The following is a 19321-nucleotide window of genomic DNA, read 5'->3' on the forward strand; positions in this document are numbered from 1 at the left end:
GGCATCATATTACAACAAACAGACTGTATTTTAGCTAAGTGTCAATGAAAACACACAGGTTACAAGTTAATTACCAACAATATTTTAAAAGCATACAATTAAATTATAAATACGTAGTTTAGTATTTTTCTTTTAAATGCAGTTCTAGAAATTGAACTCAGGCGAGAGTTCTACCAACTGAACTACATCCCCAGCCCATTTGTTTCCTTATTGTTTGTTGTAGTGTTTGGGATTAAGCGCAAGTACTCACAGATCCTAACACAACCACTGAACAGTGTAACCACTCATTTCTGTACCTGTATGTGTGGCATTTGTGTGTACATGTTTCTATTCATACATCCAAGAATGTGGGGATGGATTCTGATGGCAGGTATCTTCCTCAATAGCTCTCCCCATTTGAGATAGGGCCTTCCACTGAAACTGGAGCCCAGCAATCTGTTCCAGGGCAGAGCAGCAGGCTCTGGGGCCCTACCTGTCTCTGCCTTCTCAGTAGTGGGAAAAAAGGCACTAGCCACTGTGGCATACCCAGCTTCTGCATGTCTGCTTAGAAATGCAGGTATCAGGCTTGAGAGACAACCATTTGTTGAACTGAGCTATTTCTTAATACTTCACCATTTTTTTAAAACCCAGAGATAGTACAAGTTCCTTATTAAAAATGATAAAGTAAATTATAATATTATTGCTAAGAATAATGAAATAAACACTCTAAGGAAGAAAAGAAACACAAAATATTAACCCACTCACCTGCTAATTTCAATATATACTCGAATGAGATGTTAAATGGAAAACAGAAGGGATGGATGGAAGAAGAGAGGGATGGCAAAAGGGAGAGGATGAAAATATAATAGATTCTTCCTATGTGATAGAATGGGCAAAAAATAAATACAACAACAGAAACATGAAATAAAGATAATATTATCAGACAGAAATAGGAGTATTCGAAACATCCATCTTTCCTCCAGCTACTGTAGGGATTACCATTACAGCTGCTTTTCTCCCCCTTTTCCTCTATCACTACCCCACCCATGTGACTCAGAACTCCCCTTCCCTTTAAAAAAGGTCACATGTATATGACAAAAATTAATGAAAAAAAAAAAACAGGCCACAAATTTGAAAGAGAGCAACGAGGGAGGGCAATATGGGACAGTTTAGCTATAATCACAAGAATTAATAATAAAAATAATAACAAAGAGAAGAGGCCAAAATCATGAAAAAACAGAAAGAAAATCCTAATATCACAGCAGCTAAGAAGTTACTTTATACTAACTTTACACTAGATAAAGCCTGCCTGCGGTTAGATTACAGCTGAATTATAAAAATCAAGAAGCTGGCCAAGTATGGTGGTTTGAATACAATGGCCCATATAGGTGAATATATTTGAATGCTAACTCATCAGGAAGTGGCACTATTTGAAAAGATTAGAAGGATGGAGGCAAGTGACCTTGGAGTAGGTGTGGCCTTGCTGGAGGAAGTGTGCAACTGGGGGTGGGCTTTGAGATTTCAAAAACCCTTGCCAAGCCCAGTCTTCTCTTTCTGCCTGTGGATCAGGACACAGCTTCTAGTTACTGCTGCAGAACCATGCTTGCAGCCATGCTCCCTGCCATGATAATAATAATGGACTGGTACTACAAAATATTAGCAAGCCCCGAATTAAAAACTTCCTTTTTAAAGAGTTGCCATACTTGCAGTTTCTCTTCACAGTAACAGAACACTGATTAAGGCACTAACTGATGCTCTGTGCAAGAACATTACAGGCTCACCTGTTAGAAAGTGCTCACCAAGTTGCTGAGTTTTAGAGATGGAAAGAGATAGTGGTAATAAAGTTAGAAGAGTTAAGGTGTGCTAACCCAAGTTCTTGGAAAGAACCATACCTTACGTAGAACCTTCTCTGCAAGGCTGATCAGTTGATTAGAATTCCAATTAATTTGGGGAATGTTTCAGGTCCAGGGCCTAATTACAATTTATCATGGGCTATCTTTAGCCCACTAATAGCCATTCCTTTCCCGTCGTTCTGACCTAACATCCTTGTGATTAGTAGACAAATCCTTTAGAATGTACAAATAGACCATGAACTTCCACTAACCAAAAAGCTAAGAACATCATTAGGCAGCATGAGACCTCTAACAGAGACTTCCTGTTCACTGTGACCCACTCACCTGATGTTTACAACCCTGTATTTGAAGTGTCTTGATTTATGACTTTCTTATTCAGTTCCTCTAAAAAACTGTCACACAGTGAAACATGGAATGTGGAGTAAGCAGAATCTGGATTCTCAGCCATGTTCATACATACCTGGCTCTGCTGACTGGTGTTATCATAATGTCCTGGGAGAATCTAAGTTCAGGAACTCTAAGTAATAAAAGATTCTGTCTCTAACCTGTTTTCTTGCAGCTTCTGCCAACGGGGTGTGTGTGTGTGTGTGTGTGTGTGTGTGTGTGTGTGTGTGTGTGTGTGTGTGTGTGTGTGTGTGTGTGTGTGTGTGTGTGTGTGTGTGTGTGTGTGTGTGTGTGTGTGTGTGTGTGTGTGTGTGTGTGTGTGTGTGTCTGTGTGTCTGTGTGTCTGTGTGTCTGTGTGTCTGTGTGTCTGTGTGTCTGTGTGTGTAGTAAGTTGCACCTGGAAGTAAGTTCCACTCTTTTATGGCCACAACTATGAGACTGTGGCAGATACAGAGATCAACATAAGCTAGGAAGGTAGAAATAGCAATTCCAAAACAAAGATTCCTCGACAATAAGTGCTTCAATGTACACATGTGTCATCATGTATGTGAATGCATAAGGAAGATGGGTTAAGAAGAGTGGATTGTGGAAAAAGCATAACCAAATATTCAGGAATAAAACTATTTCTTGCTTGAGAAAAATAAGTAGACAGACTTTAATAATAACTCAGAGATTATCCATGAATTACATTAACTTCTAAAATTATATTGTGTAAATTCCCCTTTAACGACTGGATACATTTCAATGTGGAAATTTATTAGAGCTTCTAATACAATATATAACTGTCACACCCTCTCAGAGGAATTAAAAAAAATTCAAAGTTACTTTACAAACTCTGTAAGTATAATGTTTACCTTTATATTTACCTTGGGAAAATGCAGCATTGATTTTCACTTAAAAAGTCTACCTCCTTTAAAACTGATTTTATTCTGATTATTAACTTAGATAAAATGGCTTCTCAATTCTGTAAATCCAAAATTCAAAGTTTGTAAGGAAGGTGGAGCCAGAAATACCAACAGGTTGACTAGAATAGAAAAAGTAATCTTATACTTGACTTCGTGTGAACAATCAGCAAATGTGTACCACCACTGACTGCACTCAACTATGTTATTGCTATAAGACATTCTCTGTGAATTCTTCCCCAGAGACAGCCTTACTCACACCCTTTTTGAAAGATCTATGGGTCTGTCAGTCCACATCAGTAACCACAGAGGGCTTTCTAACTTCAGTTAGATTTTGGCTGTTCATTTCAAAGAAAACCAAAACTAAAACCAGTTAGAAAGACTAAAAGACGAACATATTTTGATGAAGATCTATGTAATAATACCCATGTATACTAACAAATACATGAATCCCAAAATGTTTACCTCTGCCAGCAAGAACATGACTTCTAGAGGGAAATATAGAGCTCCTATTTAATCACACCTATGATTAGTTTTGGAACATAACTGATGTACTAAGAATTCTGCTAAAAATTGTTTAAATATTTATTATAGCATTAAGTACTTTTTCCTGAAAAATAAAAAGGGTATAAATTTAATTTAGTTTATGCATGCATGTAGGTATGCGCACATTTATGTGTAAAATTTAGAAGTGTAAGAGAAAAATGCTCATGAGTTGTGGTTAATATTAACATCAATGCTATCTTTGAATTTCATGAAAATTTATTATCACTAATGTTAATTCTATAACTTGCTTTTCTTTTTCAAAATTGTTTGTAATAGTAATCAGGAACTTTATAGGTAAATTATACTTCCTTTATATTGCCTATATTATTGAATTTATACTATTAGTAGGAGTTAAGCTGTTTCTAATGCTTAGCTATGATGAACAATATGGATATGTATATAAACAGTATATATGACACCTAGTGCACAGATATGAGAGTTCTTTAATGGTACTTGCCATTACCTGACTCCTAAAGTAGTATATAAAATTACTGACATCAAGTTTTTAAGTGAAAGAAAAGCTTGAGGCCAACACAAATTGAAAACATATACATTAAAGCTTTTATTTCTGTTCTAAAATATGTATATGCAAGAGTGCAAGATCACACTGTAAATTTCACATGTTATGTATCACCACAAAAATCTGCAAGCCACTACCCTCCTCCCCCAAGTAGAGGTGGAACTGATGAACCAAAGGACTAGAATGTCACTGAGCTCATTAGAAGACATTAAAGTGCTTTTAAATGGTATGCAAATATATACTTCGACCCCCATTATATACCCAAAGCCTATGTAACACCGAAACTGTCATCGCAAGTCTTAATGTTGCTAGCATAGGTGATTTTAGATCATGCTTTAACTTATATTGGCTACTAGTTCATCCAAGCATCATTTCATGTAATTTCATGTAACATCATTTGTATTTATCTCCTGTGAATTGCCTATTTTTTCTGCTTTTCTCTTTTAAACTGAGTTTTCCCTAAAAAACTGTTAGTTCTCTAGAAATTTTGGGCACCATGACTATCAATTCATGTTTTATAAATATAATCCCAAAAGTATTTACAGTTATTCATAAAGACTTCTTCTAAAATTTACATAGTCAAAGTCTTTTCCTTCGATGCTGCCCTTTTAAGTGTTCAAGGCATCCTTTGTACTTCAATAAAGGCATTTCCGTACTTCATAAGGTTTGAAGTTGTTTTTGACACTTCAGTATTTAGTTATTTGAAGTCAATATTTGTGAATGGTCTGAGGAGATGTATACTCTTTGTTTTAAGTTCTTCCTATGATCTTACTCTTGACATCAATCATTTAATATGCTTTTACAAAATGCTTAAACATTTCCTTCCTTTTAAAGTTCTAATTTCATGCTAATGAGACCAACAAATAAAACTTATACTTAAAAATTTATTGAGCATGCTTTCATAGCATCAGGTAAACTATTTCAATAATAGCTCCAATTTGTTTCAGTGAACTGCAAATTCTTTAATGGATATTTGGGTACCAGACACACACTTCAACCCCAACCTTTTACTGAAGTGTTTAAGCTTCTATGGCTTTAGCATTTTTTGGTGTGGCTTACCAATAGCCAAGAGAATACTGACAAACTTTCCCAGCATAATGCTAATTACTGGATTTATCCCCATAGTTTATCAATATTTATGTTATCAGCAACTGTGGCATTCAGAGGTAGAGCCAGATCTGGTGGATCTCCGAGTTCAAGGTCAACCTTGATTCATCAATAGAGTGAGTTCCAGGACAGCAAGGGATACACAGTGAAACCCTGTCTTGAAACCCACACCCCTACCAAAAGATTTACACTGTCATTTGGGGCTATCTCACGCATATGTAATATTTTGATCATTCAGGTGAAGTATGGTTTTTGCCATTAAGTGTATTTTCCTATTAACACACCTTCCTTTTTTCCCAGTATTTTCTTGCATTGTTTTAACTGTTGTGTCACTTTTCTGTATCCCTTGCTTCTAGGTCATGTAATTCTCATGAATCAAAGTTTTCTTTTTTAATCTAAACATCCTTGTGATTTTTGACCTTAGTAGTTCTACCTTACATTATTTCATTTATATGTTTATTTTATGCTGGTTTTTTTCTTGGTTCACATTCCTTGCTCTAATTCTCCTCTACAATTTGGAGTTTATACCTGACACTTCTAGTCTCTAGGTTTTGCTAATGATTTTATAATACAGACGATACATGCCCTATGGTGGTTTGAAAAAAAATGGTCCCCAAATGGACTGGTACTAGAAGCTATGACCTTGTTGAAGGAAGTGTGTCATGTGGGGGGCGGGCACTGAGGTCTCTTTTGTTCAAGCTTCCCTCTATGTGACTGTCAGTTGACTTCCTATTGCCTGAAAGATGTAGCACTCTCAGCTCCAACACCATGTCAGTCTGCATCCCACCAAGCTCCCCATCATGATGATAATGGACTGAACTTCTGAAACTGTGAGGGCCCTCAATTAAATGTTTCTCTTCTAAGAGTTAGCAATAGAAACCTAACTAAAATGCACCCTAAATTTAATTAATATTTTTACTTTCCTTCCATTTCAACAATACAGCAGTTTGCGAACTGCAGATTCTTTCTTTCAACTCATCACTCTGTTGTATAAGTCTCCTTTTTTATACAAAATAACTTTTATGGTATATTTCATTTTTTTTTACATTTGTTCTTATGTCTTTTGCCTCATGACTATTTCTTTTAAAAATACTTCTGTAGATACATCCTTTAGAATAGAAGACAATTAACTCTATGTACACTGTGGATTAATCATATTTTATAAATACAGTTTTATGGGAAAATAGCTATACTAATAAAGATATGCTGTTTATACAGGTGTGTAACTTACCAACTTTGAGTAGTACATCCTGAAACCAGAAATTCTATGTGGCCTGTTAAGAGAAACCCTGCCAGTCTGTTTGAAAAGTTCCTTTTAAAAGAGGCTGTTGAGGCAGGAGAAAAGGCACAGTGGCTAAAGCATTTGCCCTGCAATCCCAGCCAGCTGTGTCTAATATCCAGCAATCACATGAAAAAAAGCAGGACACAGTTAGCCCGAGCACCTAGAATCCCAGTGTTTCCCCTGGGAACTGGGAAGCAAAGACAGAACAATCTTTTGAAGACCATGGTCGAGCTGGCCTGATGTCTGCAAGGTCTGAACAAGATAGAGTCTGTCTAAACAAGCTAGAAAGCAAAATCTGATACCTAAGGCTGCTCTCCGAACTCCCATGCACAAAAGGGCACAAATAACACTCTTACTTTATGTTTCTTCATAAATAGCTGAACTCTGCTATTATTTTTGAAGACTATTAACATTAGAAGAATAGCTACGTTTTATCATCATATGAAGATGGCTTCCTCTGCTAATCAGAAGTAATGCATTATCTATGAAACTACTGGATTGGTAACTTGTTTTGTGCTTTTAAGAAACATTGTTTTTGGTATCCTGCAGTTTCACTCACAGATTATTGTATGTGCTTGTGGATACATGTGTTGCACTGCAGAGCCCACAGAAGCCAACAGCAACAGGTCCCCCTGGAGTTGGAGTTACTGGTAATCATCACCTGCCTGAACTGTGTGTTTGTTGGGAATTGAAGTTAAATCCTCTGTAAGAGCAGGATGCCCTCCTAAATCACTTAACCATCTCTCCTGCCTGTTTACAGGTTTTTTTTTTTTTTTTTGAATATGGAAACATTTTAAGCACTGTTTTGAATGTTTATTTTACTTCATTTATTCTCCCTAACTACTCTTTGTGGTATCTGCTATGAAACAGGAATGACAGTCTCACCCTGTTCCATGTTTCTCTCAACCACACTGTCTCCCTGGATTGTCTTCTGAACACCTGCATTGAATATACATTTCTTTCAAGGTAAAATACCGTTAGCTCTAGTCCACTGGGTGTTTAACTTCAACTGCCACATTTCCATTTCTACTACTCTGTTTCCTCTTAAGTGGTCGTTTTTAGTAGACTATTTAGATTTTTTAAAATCTATTTTATTTTCTTAAACATTTTGTGTCTGTCTTATTTGTAGAATTCATATGTCTATTTTGCTATCTCCTTGTTACATCATTACCCAACTCCAATGTTGTCTAGTACTTGAGATTCTGTTCTTAGTTTGCTGACTTTAGTTACTAAGTTTTGGGGAAGTTAAGTTGTCATCATCTTCCAGCACAGAGCTTCAAATTGAGCTCTGTAAATAATCAGCGATTTTTTTTTTCTGACTTTGATGAGATTACTTTCCCTCCATCCCATGCTTATCTTGAAAGCTTTATGTAATGTTGTCATTCTGTATAAGCCCTTGTCTCCAACTACATACAGTTCATGGTGACTCTGCTTTCCCTCTTTCTCTAATTCTTTTTGTCCTTGGTTATTTCCAATTAAAAATGTCTCATTGGATTGCTGAGAAAGCTTGGCCAAGCATGGTCAGGGTGATGTAGAGCAAGACTTGGAGGGGACTGCGTCTTTCTTTCGGTTTCACTTTTTGGCTTCCGTACAGACCGCTGCCATGCCAGCTGGCTAGGTCTCTCTGTATTATCCATCTATGGACTTTGATAGAGTTGAAGATAGTTATTATGGTTATAGTTTTCCTTAGTTATTATGGTTATAGTTTTCCTCAAGTTATCCTTTTATTTTAGACAGAAAAGAGGAAATGATGGGGGAAGTACTTCTGTGTATGTTTATCTTATAGATTGTTAAATAAAACACTGTTTGGCCAATGAGACAGCAAGTAGATGGGACTAGGAGTCAAAGAGGATTCTGGGAAATGTAGTAGAGAAGTGTGATCCAGGCAGGAAGTGACATAGCAAGGAGACTCAGATTTAAGCAAAGGAGAAACAGGAAGAGTCCCTTTTTTCCGTTCGCATCCTCCAGCGGCAGGATGTAAGCCACCATCAAGGAGGGACTCCAATTAGGTGTATGATAAGTCTTATAAAATATATAGATAATTGAGACTGAGCTAACAGATGAGGAATCCTAGTCATTGGCCAAGCAGCTTTGAACCTAATACAGGTTTTTGTGTATTTATTTGGGCCTAACTCGGGTAGGTGGCTAGCGTAAAGCTCACACATGGCGGTGGGGCTCAGCGGCTTTTGGCGGAATGATTTATCGTAACACCTGAGACATGTTTTAGGTTCCTAGATTAAAGGAAGGTAATTGGCTACTCATAAAATTAATTCTAAGAAAACATTCACACACATGTTAAATAGAAAGTTTATAACTTAAAAATGCTTCTGATAATAGAACAAATATGAAATTTAGTCAAATTTTTATAACATTATTTTTTATAAAATCTGAGGTTTTTGTCACATACTTTAATGATGGCATAATCTTATGCAATGGAAATGTAAACATATATACTTTTATTTAAATGGCTATCTTGAACTTAAGAGCTGTGTGGTGCTGCCTCGTTTGCTTCTGTAAAAAGGATCACATATGTGGATATTTCAGGAATTAAAGAAATCAATTCAAATATTTGCCTTATATCACTTCCCTAGTATGTTGTAAATGGAAGGTCCACACAGTGTTAACAGATATTGTTTTATTATATCACTAATTTTAAATAGGATTTTCAGGAGAGTATAATCATCCAAGTGCCTCAAGCACATTTATTCAGCAACAACTCATGAGGATCCATGTTCTAGCTTCTGTCAATATAACGTGCTTCTATCAAGCATAAGGGGAGTGCCAATTTTCAGAGCTCCTATGAGAATGTAAGTGTTTCTATTCAGAGATGTTGGAATATGATTCTACACTAAGTTGAATGAGATTGAAGTGAAGGCATCCAATACAGGCTGGATGACTTGGCAGGGAAGGTGATGAATTAAATATGGAAGGCAAGATGTAGTTCTCAACCTCAAGTCTAGCCATTATTCCTCTAAGGACTCAATTTACATATGTATGCACATTGTTCTAGTATTACCAAATCTAATGTGCTCAAGGATGTTATTTTGGAAAAGAGACTCAACTTCCTTACCTATATTTTCCTTCAAAATATTGCTTAAGCTGTTTTTGAAAGCTGTATAATGGTAATTTAAAATATGAAAGTAAATTTTACAATGGCTTTTAATTGGGCAACATTTTAAGTTAAATATGAGGAATGCTTAATTTTAAGTGAAAGCAACACATAATTTAGCGTATTTATCAGCATCACAAAAATTAAATATAAAATCATATTATTAAATATGAGTAGCTATAGATAGCTACTTAAAAATTCTATTTCATCTCTGTCCACACTATTTAAATAGCTTCATATATCCATGTCAGCATTTGTCAAGCTAATATATATTTTTGTTTCAGGCCTAGAGAAATCTCATTTTTAAAAAAAGCTTAAAAGCCTTGCTCTTTCAGTTTTATTTCTTTCAACATTCATGTATACTCAAGTTTTTTTAAGCCTGAAATAGATCTCTGCAATATAAGTTTCACTAAACTCAAGTTTTGTTTCCTAAGTATTCACCTTTTGTCTGGTGTCTCTAACTACATAACTGGAATTGAACTCTCGATGCTTTCTAGGAGGGGTGTTGTCAGAAGCAGGCTAGTTTTTGCTAAGGAAACAAATGCATTAATACCTAATATACTACCAGTGCATGCCATGTATACCCACATGTGGATGCAGTAAAACTGCTTTTGGGAAACTCCTGATAAAATTGCTTCAGCATCAGGAATGGACAGAAAATAATTTCTTTAAAAAAACAAATAAACAAAAACTGTAAAATGCTCCTGTAACATTCCCATAATGAACCAAGAAGGGAAATATTTCAAACACATACTCATAGAATTTGGTAGGAATTCAAAAGCATGGGCTTCTCAGTTTCCCATAAAATATATTTCTTAATAACTAGAAAATTTCTACAAATGTAAAATACAAATAAAAATTCTAGTAAGTTGATTACTAAATAAATCCCAATGTGTAAAATTAATCACATTGATTTTATTCTAACATCACCACCTCACATTTTTACAATGCCACTTCTGCGGATAGGCAAACATAAGACACTCTGCTTTGGCAGGAACAATTCAGCATTAGAACTGAATACCAACTGTTAGTTGCTGGTATATTATGATAATGGATAAATATTCCCTAAGTGGGAATCTAAAATAGCCCAGTGTCCATGCAGGCGCTCGTGATTAACCAGTTCCTCCTCCAGTTCCTCTCTTCTAGAACATCAGCCTTTAGAGAGGTACGGAAAGCACTTATCAGCCCATGGGTAACACCACTCACCATTCAGTACTGTGCTATAGACTGCTTCATCTGCAAGCTCTGAGGTAAATAAAACACTTCAACTAGCACAGTGGGTCTCTATCACAGCAGGCTATGGTTATAAGTTTCTTTCCAAACATAATTTGAGTCCCCACATTGTGTTTTCTTTCCTTGAAGTGATATGATGTTCTTTTTATTTCTTGATCATAAGGCTAAACACTGACAAACCAGAGGGTAGAATGGTATCCATGAAGTGCTGGGAGTAGGCAGGTGACAGGCTAGCAGTTTGCTGAGTTAATTCCCTGTCTTAGGGAAAGAGTCAACTGACATCTCATATGTTCCCTGTGAAACTTGTTTGTTCAACACATAAAAGCCAGCCTCTGGGGCACATCACCTCTTTCTATCCTCCCCTACTGTTTTGTATGTCTGTGTCTGAGGATGTGTATGAAGTGCAAGAGATAATTACATTTGATGTATAAATATAATGTTATTTTATGCATTTCTGTCTTCACCTTGCTGGTTCATAATGTAATTTCTTCATGAGTTAAGATGAGCTAATATTACGTATGCTGTTGTTATTATTTAAAATAATCCAGCTATTAATTCTTGTTTTTCTATTTCATTGAGCAACATAACAAAAAGGAAAATACAAAGTACTAGTCATTTAAAAATATAGAATCAGTCTTTCAAATACATATATTATCCCACTGAGCAATGCAAAGTAAGATTGAATCTTATCACTAAAGAGAAAGTTCAAGTCAATTACACTAGGTATGTTTTCATTTTGAAAAAAATTAAAATAAGAATGATTAGGAAATAATCACAAATATCTTCAAAGTTACAAAGTCAAAATACTAAGCAACTAGGGTTAATCACATTGCTTAAATGAACAGACACCAAAGGATGAGGAGAGAGGAGGGAAAAACAGAATATTTTCTTCTATGTGGAAAGCTTTAGAGCTCCAAGTATGATCTCAGAATAACAAAGGTGCTAATGAAGACAGAAACCCTATGTGAAAAGCCTCCAAATACAATGTTGAAATTGTAAGCCCACCAAAATATGCATGGGTTGAAAATGCTTTCTATTATAATTACAGAAGCTGGCTCAACACCCTACCATAAGACTTGTTCATGATATTTTTACCTCTGACAACATAAAACATATCAATCTCCAAGCTTTAAGGGGCATTCAGGACACATTAAGTGCTTTGCCCTCCTGCTATTGTCTAACTGGTTCACACAGCAGTCAGCATTCAGAGCTGACAAGCATCAAACTTGTGTGATTGAAATTATTTGCTAAAACAGGTTGTGTTCCAGCTGTTCTCCTTGCCAAAAAAATTTTTACAGCAAAATCCCTTCTTATTGGATGATGGGGTAGTAGATGAGATAACAGTTACTCCCTTACTGACAATTAAGGAGAAATACAAAATTCATTTGACCAACAGATACATTAAGATTATAAGTATTATTCTTGTTTTGGTATTTGTTCACTATACATGTATCAACTATATAAACCAAACCCAACTGAGTTAATGTTTGCAACAAAATGAATGTCAAATCTTAACTGGATGAAGTCATCACATATAGAAATAATCTAACGACAGCTAAACACAATACTATTATGTGCATAGTATTCTGTATGGAAACAAAAAGGGGGCAGGAAAGACAAGACTGCTGTACGCACACAGCTAGCTTTATGTGCATTTGGTCACTAACTCTACTACATATCGTTACTGACAGCTAAGAGAGGCTCAGTAAGATTAAGTAACTTGCAAGTTACTATCAGTAATAATCTACAACTCAATAATACATGGTACTGAGATGCTCGAGTCAGCTTAGAACTACAGTTATGTTTCTATTTGTGAAACAAACAGCAAGGTTTCACAACTGAAGACAAAAAAATGTGGGTAAGGTTGTGGTGATAATTTGTTTATAATCTAACAAGCAAAGCTTGTCTGAGGATCAGAATGCTGGGCTAGCCACATGAGGTAGGCACACAAAGCTGATGCTAGCACTTGGGATCCCATGCCTTTAATACCAGCACTAAGAAGGTGGAGAAAGGAGTGATATGGATGGGTGGAGACAGGAGTATAAGCTGTGAGGAGACAGGAGAGAGATGCCATCTGAGCAATCTGAGCAGTCTGAGCAGTCTAGGCAGTCAATCTGGGCTTTCAGTCTGAGGATTCCTAGAGACAGGATCAAAACTTTGGTCTAAGGATTCAGAAGAATTAAGAACTAGTGACTTGCTGCTTTCCTCCTCTGATCTTTCCGCATATATCCCTCTATTTGACTTGGGGGTTTTATTATTAAGAACAACTAGAATTCATGCTACATAAGGTCTATTAGGTAAAGCATTCATTCACCACTTAACAATATGAAGAAACATTTCATCTTCTTGATTATTACCACACATAATTCAGACAGGAGTATATGCATATATGGAGATAAAATTTAGGAAGAAAATAATGGTTTTTTTTTTTTTTTTTTTTTTTGTTCTTTTCTTCCCAATGCTGCGGACTTAACACAGGTCCTTGAATGTGTTGGGCAAATATTTTACCACTTAGGAAAACACCCAAATGTTTTTAAGTATTTATAATCACTAACTACAGAAACTGGCACACCTACAGACATGCAAAAATAGTAATAAAAAAAAAAACACAAAATAAAGCACTTTCCTAGCTTGGGGTATTCAGTAATAATATCTTCAAGGCAAGGGCTGCTTCTTGATGACTTCTAAATACTAACCCCAGAGTGGAATTTCAGGTGCTCAGGGTCTTGCACACTAATAAGAAACGGATGCTCAGTGCAGGGCCATCTCAGAGGACGACCTGCATATTCTCAGAAATCTCTCATGTTCAAAAGCTGCACAAAACAAAAATCATTCCATATGAATTATCTGACAGGGTTCTGAGTTCTTAAGTATGTTTGAATCACTAAACAACAGACATTTTTTTAAAGCATGTATAATTTTGTTGAAACATTTTATCTAAAAGGAGACACACAACAAAAGATCAGAAGAAAGAAGTAGAAATCTTCAAGATGAAGCCCTGTAATTTGGACCAGGTGAGAACCAGGGCACAAACCTCTCTAGTACAGAGTGGGGCTGAAGCACACATTGCATTTCAAGATTACCATCACAAGTGCAGGAAAGAAAATTAGGTTTACATTCAAAGGCTAGCATGAATATGCTCTTGCTGTTGACTAAGAAAAGAAAGGATATGAGGTCATTGGCAGGGTCCACCAAAAATAACAGGCTGAATGCAAAGGACCCCTTTTCAAAACAATACAGTAATATGGGTATGAGTACCACTCATGGAAGCTTAATGCCTAGCAGACCACCAATCAGCAGAGAGCTGACAGCTTTACAGTCAACAATCCACTCAACACCTCTAGTCTTAACTTTATGCTTGACAGGGTCCCATGAAAGAGAAAGGTATCAAAGGGAGCACAGATTCACCACCCACCTACCACCCCAGGCAGGCTTCATGCTAACTGTCCTCAAATATAAAGGGTAAGTACAGAGATATGAAGTATTCTGTGCACTGTTACTACAAGGTGTCCAAAAAAAAGGAAAGAGAGAGAGAGAGAGAGAGAGAGAGAGAGAGAGAGAGAGAGAGAGAAAGAGAGAGAGAGAGAACAAAACCCCTCAAAGTCATAGCCTCCAATTTTCTTGAAAACTTAACATCAGGGTGCTTTATTTCATTTAAAATTCAGGACTTGGGAAGTGAATGCACTCTAACAGGTAGAGGCTTGCTTGCTGCCAAGTAAGAGGACCCAAGTTCTATCCTCAGGACCTACATGCTGGAAGGAGAGAAGTTAACTCCCAAGTTTTCCTCTGACCTCTACACAGATTCCATGACACACAAGTAAAAAATAATTTTTTTTAAAAGTCTAAGTTCAGGAATTGCAAGTAGGTAAGCTCCAGTTCAATTATTGTTCTTCTCAACCTTGAATCCCTTTAATAAAAACCTGGGCTTCTCCACCTCAGTTTGCTCTGCTTGCAATGCTGTACCTCATAAAACACTGTGAAAACTAAGTGGGCCTTAGTATCCATGTAGTAGTCATGGTCTAGAGAGAAGGTACTGCTCAACCACTGGTGTATGGGGTTTCCTCTTGTTGACGATGCTAGCAAAAATAAGGCTTAACAAAACTACACTGTTCCCTCCATGAACAAGGAAGTAGACTACATAGCTTTTCATTGCTTGGTGTCAAAAGCAAACATATTTCTAAAATATAACCCTCATTTCCGGAGAAGCTGGATCAGCAGCTCTAACTGGACTGATGCCAAGAGAGCACAGAGCCTTATTGTGGACGAGAAGGACAGCAACAAAAGCTTAGGTCTCATTGAAGTAGGGTGAGTTCAAGCAATGTCAAATGAACTGCTGTTCTTCACAGAGGCTATAAGATCTTGAAATTTCCCCTTCAGGGTCTACATGGTTGGTGGCAACAATCGGGAATAGATGTTGCCTCTTTAGCTAGTGCAACAAAGCTCTGAGAGAACAGCAGAACAGGCTTGGAGAGTCATATCTAGGTGACTCAGTTGCCACGACAGGAATAACTTAGAAATGATGTGAATCGGTCAAAGTTCTATTACAGGAATTTGACTACATAGCTTTAATTGCTTCAGTTCAAAAGCAAAGCCATTTCTGAACTATAAATATTCATATAAATTCATTACAAATTAAATGACTATACATGAAACCGGGCATGATTTGGATTTTGGGAGCAGAAGCTGATCTCGCTTTAGTCCCACTTCAAAGTATTCTAGATGCCCCACAGTTAGTAGCTCATGCAATTCACGCTTATACAGTACAGAATCAGGAGCCAGGCAACCTAGGGCAACATACTAGCTCCCTGCTAGCCACATAATGATGGCCTCCTCAGATTTCTTCATGACTAATCTTACCTTTAAAATGGGCACTTTAAGTATTTATCCTACAGCTTGTTGTGGTTGATGTTTAAGTGAAGAAGGGACCTGGCAAATGTTCACCACCAATGCTTTAGTTGGCAAAGCATGGCATCCACTGGTCACCTGATTCCTAACACTTATCAATTTTAATGATGCATTGTATTAGACACACAAGGGTGAATGAGACAGACCCGAATCTTAGGAGAGTAAGGAAAGCTTGGGAAAGATGGATGAAAGGGGGTGAGAGCAATGATGCGGCTAGCTAAGACTAGAATGAGCAGTAGTTCAGGCACTGAGTGAGCATGGAGGGTACAGTGGTATGAACCAGAGAAAGCACTCCACGCCGACCCACAGCAGTAGGTCTGGACCAAGGACCTGGTACTTTCAAAATAAACCTTGATCATTTATATCCAGAATAGATCAATGTAAGTAAACAAATTGATAGTGACATCACTCTGGAAGCCAAGTCTACGATTCTCAAACTGCAAACCCTTTAAAGTTTATTTTTACTAAACATGGTGCCTCGTGAGTCATTAGATAATTCTAGACAGTGTAATACACAGAAAGTCTCTCTCTGTCTCTCTCTTGCTCTCTATCTCTATCTCTCTCACACACACATACACACATACACAAAGAAAGACTAAGTGCATATCCAATAATAAAGACAATTTAAATTAGATTTTTGGAGAAAACAGAAGAAGTGTTAGTAAATGTGCATGTTGTTGTTTGCCTTTCAAATGGAGGGGTTTCATTAAAAGCTCATAAAATCATCTGGAAGTAATTATAACCATCCAACAAAGTTAGCAGTAAAGTTTTCCTGAGATTGAAGATTAAAAAGCAGCTCTTTAAACTCAATCACCTCTTTCTTTATACTGCAAAAACTTTTTAATCCTTGCAAACATTTGGTGAAATACAGAAATGACTTCCCCATTTATTAAGAATAACAATTTTTTTCCTTGCTGTACTGTATCCCTGTCTCCCAAGGGAGGCAACAATACCTTCTCACTTTAATATGCGTGTGGTTTTTTCCCCCATCTAATCAGCTAATACTTTTCAAAAGATCTTTTTAATACCTAAATGAAAGGATTCTACCTCAAAGACCTGACCTCCCTATTAAAGTGTCTGAAGCAAACGGTAGGAATGTAAAATCTACTCAAAGGGAAATCACAGGGAGCTTATTGTACAATGCATTAAAAAAGGAGGGAAAAAAGCTTCCCAGGAGCTGCATGGAATTTGGTAAAATTATACCACAAAAAATACAAATTGATCTTAAGCATAAAGAAGCAAATTCATAGCCCAAAACTTATTATAGACGTGCTCTGTAATCAGCCAGGAGGGGGCCTTTATGAAAACCATCAGAATTTGTCACTTTTTCAATCAAAATTTCTGATTACAGTTTCATGTTAAAAACGGCCCCAAAGAGAACAAACTACATATTTTTCAACAGATCTGAAATTTGAAAAATTTAAAGCTAACATACAACACCAGAAAAGGTAGCTTTTATTGCAAAAAATGAGAAGAGAATTAAATAACACAGGAACAGAAAGAACAGTCAAGGAAAGTATTTCAAGGGCATTTTTCAGGAAAACAACCGAAAAAAAAAAAATTGCCCATACCATGAATGTAGTTCTGAAGTTGTTCAGGTCGTTAAAAAAGTCCTCCACGGAGACCTTCTTCATGTCAACAGCATAGTAGGCCATTACACTCTGGTACAACTGTGTCATGTTGTCTAGGAGCTCTGAGAGGTTTGCATACTGCTCATTTGCGCTGCTAACAAAGCTGTACATATTTTAGTTAAGGAGTTTTGAAAATTTACCAAGTAAGAGAAAACGAAAACATTTCTAGTTTCATGTTTTAATTTACTTTTTATTTACCATTAATACATCTTCCAAACTCAGCAAGGCTGTCAGAGAATCTCTATGGCATAGAACAAAGCAACTGTAATTGAAGTTCAAGTTAACTTTGGCAAATAGCCAAGTAAATGTTTAAATGTTGAAAATGTGTCTTACATAGCTCAGGTCAAGAATTTTTTTCTGATCTGCCATAATAGTAATCTATACCATATAGCTTGTGAAATGACTTCAGTAGTTAAGAATGAGTGAATAGAATATAATGAAATAAAAAATACGGCACCAAGAAAAGTGAATTGAACAACTTAAGGTCAATGCATGGTTCCCGTGGGTGGTGTGCTTTTAGACAAGCCTTCATCTCTCTGTCTTGACTGTCTTAACTGTAAAATTGGAGGTATAATGTCACTTATGTCACACAATTATTGTGAGCAATTTGCCAAGAAAAGAGATTGGGCAGTTGGGAATATATACAAACACTTGGTATTGTTATTGCCCACTTACTTAATTTAAACTTAAGATTCTAAAATCAAGATGGTTTTAAAAGTTTATTAATAACTTCATTATGCAGGCAAGTGGATGCTTTAAATTCTTTTCTGAAAAAATCCTATTAAGTTTCTTCTAAAATTTATCCTTGCACATATAAAACACATTAGGCAAAGGTGGAGCTAGACATATGGAATTAGTCTCACACTAATTTCTGACAATATAAATTTGACCATTCTGAAAGTCATTATAGTAATATAAGGATGGTGAATCACTGGTAGCAAAAGATATTTCCTAAACAGACCACAGACTATCCTTTATTTCATTAATAAAACAAAACAGAACCTACTGATTTAAAATCCCCACACATGTTTTGTGGAAAAACTCAAGAGCAGCATTAATACTCCCCAGACAGTTCAACCAATGGCTTATTTTCAACATTGGTGGGGAGGGCTTCCTGCAAAGGTGTCTGGTGAAAAGTCCGGGTAACTCTAGTCACAAAATGGCACATATGCATGTACTTCAACACACTGGTGAGATGTAGTATAACAATTTAAGAGGAAATGCTGGACTGAGGCTCTCTGGGTGATTCCATACTTCTCCTTTCAGGCCCATTTAACTTTAACTACCTATAAAGTTTTGAGTTTTAACAATAGGCACTGCAAAAATATTATTAATTTTTCTACCAACATGTGGGAAATGCACACATTGTCAAGAATCCATTTGTTAAACAGTTTAAAACAAAGCAATGCCACTTTGTGGATTTTGAGGTAAGAACCTTAAGTAAGGAAACATCCAAAGTACATCAGCATATACTTAGAAAAACAGTGCAATTATATCGAGAGATGGGATGGAAAAGATGACTAAGAGCCAGAGCCACAGAAATGACATGGTTTTGTCCTCACAGCCAGGGGGTTTTTAAGTTAATTTTCTTATCATTATTATGTATAACATAATTTACATCAAAAGGAAATGAGGTGGAGCTTTGAATAACAGGAATTACCCAAAATAACAGTAAAGCCTGCCATGATTAAACTAAGACAATTTTGGAAATAGGCAAATCAATTCTTTGACTCTTTGAACGAAGGCAGTATGATAGAGTGGGACAACTGGTTACATGGATGAAGCATACTATTTTAGTGTTGCTGCTCCCTTCTTTTAAGGGACAGTAAAAAAAAAAAAATTAACATCTTCTCAAAGAAAAACCCAAACT

At 36.4% G+C, this 19321-nt stretch overlaps 1 protein-coding gene across 8 annotated transcripts in view; it reads right to left on the reverse strand.

The window, feature by feature from the left end:
- Positions 1 to 19321, reverse strand: part of Diaph3 (diaphanous related formin 3) — a 437024-nt gene that overhangs the window by 152150 nt on the left and 265553 nt on the right. For all 8 annotated transcript variants that reach the window (XM_027394029.1, XM_027394028.1, XM_027394027.1 and 5 more), the window contains one exon: positions 17392 to 17556. In XM_027394029.1, coding sequence (XP_027249830.1) covers positions 17392 to 17556 — 165 coding nt within the window. The remainder of the gene's footprint in view (positions 1 to 17391; positions 17557 to 19321) is intronic.

This window comes from Cricetulus griseus (genome assembly GCF_003668045.3).
Source record: "Cricetulus griseus strain 17A/GY chromosome 1 unlocalized genomic scaffold, alternate assembly CriGri-PICRH-1.0 chr1_1, whole genome shotgun sequence".
Classification (NCBI taxonomy): domain Eukaryota; kingdom Metazoa; phylum Chordata; class Mammalia; order Rodentia; family Cricetidae; genus Cricetulus; species Cricetulus griseus.